At 29.5% G+C, this 12384-nt stretch overlaps 1 protein-coding gene across 1 annotated transcript in view; it reads left to right on the forward strand.

The window, feature by feature from the left end:
• Nucleotides 1-12384, forward strand: part of LOC111675505 — a 111044-nt gene that overhangs the window by 34168 nt on the left and 64492 nt on the right. Inside the window, exon 4 of the mRNA XM_046947964.1 lies at nt 8903-9034. Coding sequence (XP_046803920.1) covers nt 8903-9034 — 132 coding nt within the window. The remainder of the gene's footprint in view (nt 1-8902; nt 9035-12384) is intronic.

Here is a 12384-nt window from a genome sequence, read left to right on the forward strand (position 1 = left end):
ATCCCGAAATATAGACTTCATTGTGCATCAGTCTGTTAACCGCAATTCACTCTTCCTACGAATTTTCGTTTAAACCACAGCGCCTGCGTGGATCCCGAAAAAACCTCAATCAACTGACCAGCCAGGACAAGTGCTGCTGGCAACTGTTCAGCCGTAGAACCAGATTATGTAGATCTCTGTTCGACCCCATGTCAAATCATTCCAAGGAAAGTCCGACGAGTGAAGTGACATCACCAGTTTATAGTCCTGTCAGACTTGAAGTACTGGTATCATCTCCTTACACCGCAATTTCAAAACACTAAGTTGAAGGTGTTTTATCAAAGAAACATGTCCCGAGGAAACCTTATCTATGTGTATGTCGAAATATCGTAAAATCCCAGATATCTGCGAGATCATACGACCGGGAAAATTTGTATTTTAAATAAGCAAAATCGGTTCATAAATAACGGATATTTTAAATTTTTTAAAATTTCATCAAAATTTTAGATTTTTGATGCATACTGATACAAATATTATAAAAAAAAGAAATTATAAAAGAAAGAAAGGGCCCTTTTATATATGTTCTCATATTTATGGTATAATATTTGTTGTTGTTGATATTATACCATAAATATGACAAAATATATAAAAGGGGATTTTTTGGTACTTTTCCTTCTTCAAAATGTACTTTTTGAATAACATTGATATAAGAAACATGAAATGAAATATATAGATCCCGTATTAAGTGAAAAATAAATTTTTTATAGTCGAAAGCATGTATGATCGATTTTTTTAAAAAATCAATCTCGAAGACAACTGGGGTATTTAGAGAATAGATTTTAACAAACAGACGGACATAAAGTAATCGATTCCTTATGATGATATCAATATTATGGATTACAAATACAACTGTAGAAAATATTTTTTAGACAATTTTTAAGTTTCTTAAAACTATAAATATATTGTTTAATTTACAAAAGATACGACAAACCAATAACTAATACCCTTCTCACGAAGATCAAGGATATATATAAAAAAAATACAAAATTACGTTGATAAAATAAGAAAACATCCATAAAGATATAGACATACATTTACTATGTTTCAACTTTGTTACTACACTAACAACAATATGTTGTATACATTTTGTTGTCGAAAGAAAAATTGCATTAAACTAAGGAGTAAAAATATTATAAAATATTAAACTAAAATAAAGTACATACTATAAATCACACATGACTGACTGCATTTAGTTTTATATACATTTTATAAATTTACAATATTTTTTGGAAAATATAAAATTTTAACAAAATTATATAGAAACTATATAAATAATAAGGGGGAAAAAAGGTTTAGACATCAAGATGATGTACACTTTTTTTAAAGATATTTATTTACAATGAATTTTTTTCTTTATGTTTAGTTTATATCTATGAAATATGTTTTAAGTTTAAGCTGATTTAGCAAACAATTTCCTTTAACATATTTTCTAAAGTTATATGAACAAAATCTCTTATTTATAAATATTACAAACTTAAACATAAGTACTTACATACTTACATATTATGTTTTTCATCATTTAAAGTTAAGAAAATACCCAACCTGTTTATAAAGAGGTTTAAAAATCGTTTTTAAACATATGATTAATTACTACATATGACTATTTATCACATAATAATATTCTTATAAATTTGAACGTTTCTGTTTTAGTATGTAATCTAACGGCTGGAGTGCAAGATATCTTCCATACTCCACTTTACGTAGTTAGTTTGGTTCTGTTGCAGTCCAGAATTATTGTTAAATAGAAAGAAATATTAATTTATTTAAAAATAGGGCACAGATCCTATGAACTGCTGGGTTACATAAGAGTGTTTTATGTGTATTAAAGCTATGCTGTATGTGTTAGTTTATGGTTACTTGAGTGATTGATATGAGTATGTTTTTTTTTTCTTTTGAAGAGCTGTAACTGCAACAAACAATAGATTATAATGTATGTGTTTGAAAATGTGTTGAATATATTAGAGTAGCGCTAATTTTTTAAAAATCATTAAACAAAAAAAAATGTTTTATTTTCTTTAATTTACTTAATAAAAGTGTATTATTGTCATACATATTTTTCGCCGGTTAGAAAGCAGTTACAGCGATCACTGTAACTGCTAGAATCTTTTATTTTATTCTACTGTAAGAAAGTCTTATCTTAGAGTATTATCTACTTTTCCATTAGTTGGATCTACATCGTTTGAGTACCAGATAATTCTAGAATAATTGGTATTGAAATAGTTATAACGTCATTGTAGGTTGAGGATGATTAATTTTACACTAAAAGGACTAAATTAAAAACTTTAACGGACTGTGTGATCCCGGTTAAATCAGAACAAGACGTTTACTTAATAAAAAAAATTAGAACGATGAGAAAATGAATTCAAAGCAAAATAGAACATATCCACAAGACACCAATGTAGAGAGCTTTAAGTGAATACCTACCTGGGTAGACTTGAGAACAAACTACTATGCGCCCCTGAATCCGTTAATGACGAAATCAGGTGGCAATTTTTTTACATGGCTGAAGTACACGTACTATCTTATCTCGTACCATAGTAGCCCCTTTGCGGAATGACAGACAGCATAGGCTCAAGCCCAATGCACACCCCGACAAGAAAAAAAAAACAAATCATTGGCCTACAGTCAATAGAAGGGAAGGCTAACCCCTTCCTCAACATCATATGAAATCGTCCTTCTGGTCTTTTATGTCACCCTTATGATGACATGAAAGATTGCATTATTTAAAATGCAATCAATATAATCTAATAACTCAATCCAGGGTATTCTTTAAGCTCTCGCAACCACGCTACTGAGATGACCCTGTTGTTTTGGCAGCAGCACCTAGACACATATTTGATAGTCCAAAATACTCAACAAAATGGATCAGTATCCCTCTTTTATAAACTGATCTAAGTGACAAAGGATGTCAACTGAACCCAATAATTGCCCGACAATTAGTCGTGTAACATGCATTGATATATTCTGTCGAGAAACTTCCCTGAAGCATAAAAAGGCATACTAAATCATTACTAATCTCCAATATGTGGAAACTTTCCCGATCATTCACCAATTTCGCATTAGTTCCATTCCCATGATCATTAAGATCAGTTTATGGGACGACAGGAAACCATTGACAATTCCCCAGCATATACCAGAGTCCCACTAGACGACCGGTAAGAAATTAGGATCGGGATTAGGAATCCAACATAAGCTGGATTATACACAAACCTGTTTGAAGAGAAAATTATCCTACCCATTAGGTATAAGATATATCCTTAAACCAATATATTCTCCCCTTGATTTTGGGTATTAAACCGCAGCCACTACGTGAATAACGATGGAACCTCAACCAAGCCAGGACAAGTCCTGCGGGCAACTGACCATGCGTAGTACCAGATTATCTGGTGCTCTGGTTAGACACCATGCCAAATCATTTCAAGGCAAAGCCGAGGATAAAAGATAAACATCTAAAAAACTGCTCTTCAGTACTTATTCATTAGCAGATCGTGTTACAATAATGATTTAAATTTAACACGATAATGACATTAGTGCTTACCATGATCGGTTTCAAAACACTACTTAAATAAGTTTTTACAAATAAGGGATTAACAGGTCATTTTGTTGAAAAACAGAGTAAGAACATGGGTTTCTTGTTCGTTAGTTCACTATCTTACCACACATCAGTTCGGTAAGACAGTCCCGAAATAACTATTCAACCTTTAATTTAAGATTAGGACTAACCACCGAGTCTTACGAGAAACTCAATCATCACCCTATAGATTATAAAAAGAAGTGTAGTTATTCAAATCTAATAATTTACAGAAATTTTAGTTAAACAATTTTCAAATTAGTTTTCCCCTAATATATTTTTACCATGTGTGTATAAGTGAAAGTTTTCCTTTTTTTAAAAACTACATGAATAATTCATAAAGGAATTTAAAAATCAGTTGTTTAGAAAATTTTTTATATATATTTTTTTCAAATATTTTTCTTATAAATTTTAAGTTTATTTTAAAAAAGTAATTTCGTATTTAGTTACATACTTATATAATAAATACGAGTGTTTAAAATACAAGTTCTATAAATAAAATTAAATTTCTATTTAAACACTTTACAAAAGTAATTTGTTTTAATACTTTTCTTTTAATGCTTAAAGTAAAAAATAAAAACGTATTTAATAGGAAAATTAATTTAAAATTTATATGGAAGATAAAACCTTAACAAAGAATTTACAAAGAAATTTCCAAGTAAAGTAGATTTGAACCTGTATTCAAGTTCAAACATTTTATTAACACTAATACTTTAAAAATAAACTTTTAAGTAAAAGTACTTTTTTTCATAGTTTGAATGCTTTGTAAGAATTTCATGTTGTAATTCTTCTTATAAGTGTTGACGTATATCTAGGCTTTGGAAATGTTGCGACATTAATAAGGTATAAGGTGACACTTATAATCGAACGGTTTAATGTAATGAAGGCAATACACAATCATCGGACATGTCTGATTGGGTACCAGAAACAGAATATCTCGGATACTTTGAAACGCTGATCCCAGATGGAATTAGTTGGTCAAGCGGAATATTATAACATAAACCTTTAGGAATTCGTTGCTACATGGATGGCTCTAAATTGGCGGTCAAACTGAGGTTTAAGCTAATCGCAACACAAGCTTCCAGGCAGAAGTACGAGCAATAAGGGAATACATAAATTGGAAAAAATATGGAGCCCACAGTTTTTAATGTATTTATCAACAGCCAGATGGCAATTGGAGCGATATAAGGTGATAAAGTTAAATGTAAGATCATATTGGATTGTGATAGAGCTTTAATTAAATACTCTCTCAGAAGTAAGGTTTACATTAAATGAATACTAGGCCATTCGGGAATAATCGGCAACGAAAGCAGAGTGTGTAAGCTTTAAAGGAGAGTGAGTGGGTGAACAAAACCCATAAGGACTCTTGACGTAATGAAATGGTGGTTAGAACCATAAAGATTTTACGGGGTGATCGTGATGAGTAGAATAAGTTAGTATGTGTGGAAATACAGGATAATAGCTTAACACAATTGGACGTGCGGATTCAGACTAATGTAGAGCATGTGTAGAGAACAGTGGAACTTTGGAGCACTTTCTTTGCCACTGTCAGGCATTCGTCGAAGTTAGATCCAATTATATTGGGAGTGATATTATTCCAGTAATAACAATTCTTACGAACAGTGATTGAATTTACGTCCAGGATACTAAGTTTCTAAACATTGAACGATAACACTATGCGACAAAAATAAATACCTGAAAAATTATACTATTTTTCTGAAAGGTGGATCAGAGTAGAACGAGAATCTATTTTTAAAATTTGCCAAATACTTATAGAATCTTGAGATACGATGAGAACGGGTTTTTATACTTAGCACTTAGCTTAGTTGAATCTCAACCGATTTTCCGTGTCTCAAACTATCAAGAAATCTTTATAATGACATATTTCATCGGCAATCAGTTTTTTATTTCAGTTTGTAAATTGGGTTTGTGTCAATGTTTATAACGTACAATAATTAATCAGATTGGTATCTTAAAGTATACCAATCGGATCAGAATCATTTTCTTAGTCGATTTAGCTATATCCGTCCGTCCGTCCGTCCGTCTGTCTGTCTGTCTGTCTGTCAGTCCATGTTAACTTTGTTATCAAGCTACAGGTCGCAATTTTGGAGATAATTCAATGGAATTTGGCACATAATATTTTATGGTAGCATAGACAAGGCATATTGAAAATGGTTACACCGGTTAATTATTTCACCTAGTCCCCATACAACTGAACCCGCCGAATAGGACTTTTAAGTTCATAATTATACTTGTATCTTGTATACAAAAAGCTGCAAAAACAAGTTCTATACTAAACTTGATGATTCTCACGAATTTTATAATTATAGGGCCTCATATGATTCCTATGGATAGCCCCCATAATAATTTGACTTAAGTGTCCACAATTTTATTCAACAATAAACGGGTTAAGTATATCTGAGGCAAGGTAGAACTCAACTTGAATGCATTATTATGACAACTAAATCACATATTATTTTTGCAAAAGGTGTAGAGTGTTATATGGCCGGCCTCGCCCGACTATAATTTCTTACTTGTTATTAATGCAAATTTTTATTAGTGAAAATCCTTAGCAATTGAAGACATTAAAGTTCTTTTCCAACATTGATTTACTAAAAATGCATTTTTGCCATTTAGAATTTTGAAAGCCCTCGGCAATGATTTTCATTCATATATAAATGGTCAAAAAGAATTGGGTTTTTAGCAATTTTACTAATATTACAAAATTTCATAGAATAAAAAAAATAAAATTATAATGAATTTTTTATTATAATATTCATTAAAAAACATTTAATTATTTTATAAAAACACCTGCTGTGTGCTTATTTTGCTGTTAACATTTATAAAAGATAGTTTTTTCTTAAATTATTAATAATAATCCCAGGTAACTTTTTCAAATATTGAAAAAAATTACATACCAACGTGTAACTTTTTTTACACAGATTCTATTAACTTAAAAATCACGTTTGACAAAATATAATTCAAAAACTATAAATATTTTTTTCCATAAATATAAAATGCTTGCTGTTTTGCAAAACACATGAGGTCTATTTCGAAAAAAAGCAAAACCTATAAACAGCGTTAGGAAAATCCCATACTAAAATAAGTCTTAACCTGCAGTTCGAGGTGGCTTTGTTGCTGTAACATCGATTACAAATTAAGTTATGTGTCCAGTTATTTTAACATAAACTAGTTGACCATTGACTAAGCAAAACTTTACTATTAACGGCTAAAATAATTATTAATTTCTCTGAAAAATATATATGCAAATTGGATACATTGACTCCTTGTAAAACTGTCGGTTATTCATAGTATCCTAACACCTACATATGTATACAGTTTATATAACTTTAACAAATAACCCCAAAATCGACTTAACTGTACACCTTTGACACGTGTTACTTTAGGGAAAAATGGGATTATGATTGAACTTAGTAATAGATATTGTTATTTTTTTTTTCAACTTAATGCTTTTATTTGGAAAACTTGTTGGGCAATTCGTTTGTTAATGAAAAAAAGGACTCATTTCAAATCTGCCATAGAATTAGGATAATTATATCATTAAAAAGATATTAGTGATATATCAATTGTTATGGTGATTAGATGAGATTTTAATACATTCAAAATGTATTTATAATAAGTAGCTACTTTTTAAGAATTAATTAAATAAACATTATTTTGATGACAGCTTAAGGAGATGGTTAATAGGAAAATATATTAGATAAAAAAATTTATTCAGTTTTTCTCTTCATGGCCTTCAATTAACCGAATCCGTTCTCTCAATTTTGTTCATTTATATACGTAAACATATATATACACTAAGGTTACAAACTAACCTTGCGCTTATTCTGAGGTTAGCTTGATCAAGCTTCGTTTCGTTTATAGCAAGACCTTTTCACTCTTTCTTTACCGATTCCTCAAGAAAGACCTAAACATGGTAACAGTTTTTGGTCATGGCTGTGTTATAGAACAGAATGGTTTATCAGCTGATATTAATTCATATTGACATCATATTCAATCGAATCTAGTTAGTTCTGAATACATTGATGATGTTTATTTGGGTCATTCGTCTCAAGAATCGATATTCGAATAAGCAGGAATTTTCAACTGTTTCTCCATCTTCGTTTAATTGACATTCAGCCCTCTTAACTAAGTCCAGCCTAAATTAGACCCGAGATAACCAATATTTGTACCCTAGACCACTTTAGTGGATAGGGTATAATGGGTTTGTACTGATGTTTGTAACGTACAAAAATATTCGTCTTTTACCCACACCCAGGTATATCATTCGGTTTTTAATCGTTTTTCTGAGTCGATTTAGCTATGTCCATCTGGCTGGCTGTCCATGTAACCCTTGAGCTATTTTCAAGATAATTGAATGAAATTTGACACACGCTTAAGGACGAAGCCTATTGAAAATGGTTAAAATCTGTCCATTATTTCGCTTATCCCCCATACAACCGTACACCCCCAATAGGGTCTTAAGGCTTTGTTCTATTATGTCCACAAAAGTCGACTAAACATAGTTTTATAGAACTTCGTAATGATCAGGTCTCATTTGATCCTAAACCCATATGACTTGAAGGTCAAACTTCACTTATAGACCCTATTAACGGACATGGCCGATTATGATACCTTATAACAGTGTGTATAAGTATTAAAAATTATGATTATTTTTAAGAATAAAGTATTTAAGGAGGTTTTACTTAGTTTCGCTATATTTTGGAAAAAAAAAATTTTAAGAGACTTTGTGTAGGGGCAAGGGTCCAATAAATCCCGATTCTTATCTTTTAGATACTAGATCATTTATAGACTTAAAAGCTTTATTTGGGGTAACAGTTCTATGGTTGCTTGGTGAAATAATGAACCGATTTTCACCATTTGCTATAGGCTTCGTCCTTGGGTCAAAGGAAATGTTCTTGTCAAATTTCCTTAAATTATCTAGAAAATTGCGACCTGTAGTTTGATTACAAGATAAACATGGATGGACAGACAAGCGGACTGACGTACATACATAGCTATAACGATTCTGAGGCGTTATAGGGTATAATAGGGCAAAAGCACTTTTTATTAACTTTTTGAAAATATTTTTATTTTATAAAGAAATGTTTTTAAAAATTTATTATAATTATTAAAATTTCATTTGAATATTGACATACAATTACAATACATACATACAATACATACGAACTAAAATACAATAACTAACCACTACCAGGAATATTGTATATTAAAATTGACATATGTATTTGCAACTAACTATTCTATATAAATTTTTCTCTTTATTTTCAGATATCAAGATATTTTAAAAATACGTACAACATTATCACAATTTTCAACTTCATTGGGTCCAATTGTTGACGGACATGTCATACCTAATCAACCCTACAAAGTAATGGGACAATACACAGAACATTTTAGTCGGTATGTATGAAAAAAAAATACTGATGTCCAACCAAATCAAATATTTCCTTATGGCATTAGAAAACTATAGAAATTTCTTTGAAAAATGTCAGTACTACAAAAAAATTAGTTTTTTTATGTCTGCAGGTTTACATTTCTACTTTTCTCTGTCTAAAATTTAAAGGATAAAGTATATATCACCTTTAACCATTTCATACCTACATAATACATTAAGCTTTACTAAGCTTTACGTTTCAGTTAAGAACTCGTACTTTAAGATTTAATGTTATACATTCATTATGCAATTATCCATTGTTTGTTAAAGTATTCTATTTGTTAAACCTAAAGAAAATTTCTTTATAATTACAATTTCTTTTAGCACTTCAAGTTTAGTGTCTATTCAAAGTTATTTTGTTTTTGTTGTTAAAAGAATTTTTTTTTTTTCGCAGAAATTAATTTTACTTTCATTGAAGAAAAAACATTGATTTTTCATTGTTGCTAAAGAGTAAGAAATTAAAAAAACGTCAATTAATTTAATGAAGTATAAACAAACAAAAAATCAACATTATTCCCATCACTTGTTATTTTTTACTTTTTAGCTCATATACATGTTACATCGTACTGTAATTAAATACGTTATTTGTGTAGGTGATTCCATGAAAAATTTTTTGTTTAGTATAAAGATCTACAGTTGTAGATTAATCACACCCCTTGACTTGTATATAAATTTGTCTATAGGCGAAACTATAGACTAATCTATCGACAAGTTGTTATGACAGACTATAGACGAGTCCATTAAGACTATAGACGAGTCTGTATGCAATACGATAGACGAGTTTGTAAGACGTATATAGTCAAAATACGAGTCTGTATGCAATACCACAGGCGAGTTTGTATAGAAGTTTATATTCAGACAAGTTTATAAGATAGGCTGTAGTCGAATATTAAGTCACTCATTTTTTATTTAAATTAATTACGAATTGGCTAAGTTTGGAATTAATTACTTCTCCAAAAAATAATCATTTCCAATGCTTGAATTGAATAAAAATGTTCGAGGAGAGCATTTAGTAGATTTTAATGATATTGATTTCAAAATTGTGCTGCTTTCAGTCAGAACTTCAAGAGAATCAAGCGAGACTTAAGAGGATCCGTCTTTATTTGTATCATTAGAATCGTGTTTGCTTATTTTGTGAAAACAATTGAAGGATACATCTATCATCATTTGATAGAATCAATTCATATCATGGAACAGAAAAATAAACAGGCGAATAATCAAATGCATGTACAAGTACAAGATGGTAAATATTCTTGAAAGACGACTCAATCGATGCACAGTGATATAGAAATATTTTTTTTTTTAATTCATCCAGAAATTTTTAGGTTGCTAAAAATTTCTGAAAATTCATTGATATATAAAAAATTTATCAATAAATTTCTGAGTTGTTAAAAAATTTAAAAAATTTTTGAAAAGTTGACTTAATTTTCAATTCAATTTTCAATTAATTTTCCTTACTTAAGTAAGTAGGGTAGAAAGGGGACCATATGCCACTTTTTTATAGGGGCGGCCTCAAATTAAAACCACAATATATATGTTGGCTTTAGTTTTATTCCTTTCCTAAGTCATCCTCAGGTACATATTTTTTTAACTTTTCCGCACTGACCAAAAATGGCGATACCGCCCCATTCATGGGGTAAATGCGCCAAGGGGATTAGGCAGATTTATCATTGGTAAAATAAAAGAAAAAATTACAAAAATAAAATCGATAAACGAAAACAAAATTTGATAATGCAATAAAATCGATTACTCAGTTTTCAAGTTATTCGCTATTTGCAGATGTGCCCCTATAGCGTCTGATCCCCCTTCTACCCTACTTACAAATAAGATATTAAAAAGTAGTTTTGTTTTAAAAAACAAAAAAAATATTCTCATACAAAATACGACTGTTTATATACAAGTCATTATAAGAGTACATTAAAGTAATGCAAAAAGTAAGTAGTAGTCATTGAGAAGTAAGAGGAGAAGTAAGAGTACAAGCCAATACCGAGTTTTTCATGGTGTTCATTTCTATAACACACCATGAGTCATGACCGTAGAGAAATACATTACGCTACGTGATCGATTTTTTTACTTTGCAGATGATTCTAAAGAAGAATTCTTATATATAAGATACAGATAAGACTGCAGACGAGTTTATTGACTATTCTACAGCACATAGCTTTTAAGCGATTTTTTGGTAGATACTATAGCTTTATAGATTAAACTTCCAAACTTCTAGCTTAAGAAATTTTAAATATCTTATTTCTTCATTAAAAGAAAATCGAAGAAATATTTTATGCAATCACCCATATAACTTTTAAATCAAAAAGAATTTGCAACCTGTCACTTTCTAGACATTAGAAATATAAAAGCAAATGTTCAAGTGAGACGAACATAAAGTAGATGTTCGCTATACCAGCAGGAGAAAGAAGAAATTAATGTAATATTTGAGGATGATTCAAAAATTTAAAAAATTATTAATAAAATATAAGATTTTTAATGAAAAATTAAAGTTTTTATTAAAAAAATTGATTTTAAATAAAAAATCATTTCACACAAAGTAACAAACGTTGTAACAAAACAAACGTAACGAAAAACTCTTGATGCCTTTAAATTCCTAAGTAAATTGCAATAACAGAAAGAATGAAGAAAGAAAGAATAAATTTATATAATACAAGTTATAATTAAAAAATTCAAAAAAAGTAATAATGTTTTAAACCAGCTTTTATTTATCTAAGAACAAGAACAAATATATGGTGTAACAAATACAAAATAAATAAAATAAAGAGAAAGTTTAAACATTTTTTTCTTATGCAATTTAAAACAATTCCCAAGAAAATTGTACGTGTTTAAACAGCAGCATACATAAAATAACTCAAGAAAAGTAAAACAAATCTTTATAAATTTAAATTAATTAAAAATTATGCATGAGTGCTATTCGGTTAAGTTTGAAGGTATTAACAAAAGCAAATTATTTAGGATGTTAAAGAGAAAATAATCCCTAATTACATTCTTATAGAATTTACAGGGCAATTGTTGTTTATCGTAAGTAATGAAAACTGAATTATAAAGCATTTGTAAGAGATTTATGCAATTATTAGTTAAATCATTAAGATTTCACTCATATTAAGTTTTTAAAACCTAAGGAGAAATTAATAGTATATTCACACAAAAATTAACAGCAAACAACTTATAATAGGAAATCCCTAATACAAGATTGAAGTTAAGCCATAGCACTTTTAAACTATTATATAATTTACTTAACTACTTGATCTCATTTAACTTAATAATTTGCCTTCAATATAATAATTGTCTATTTGTTTTCCTTTACTAG

This window comes from Lucilia cuprina, chromosome 4 (genome assembly GCF_022045245.1).
Source record: "Lucilia cuprina isolate Lc7/37 chromosome 4, ASM2204524v1, whole genome shotgun sequence".
Lineage (NCBI taxonomy): Eukaryota > Metazoa > Arthropoda > Insecta > Diptera > Calliphoridae > Lucilia > Lucilia cuprina.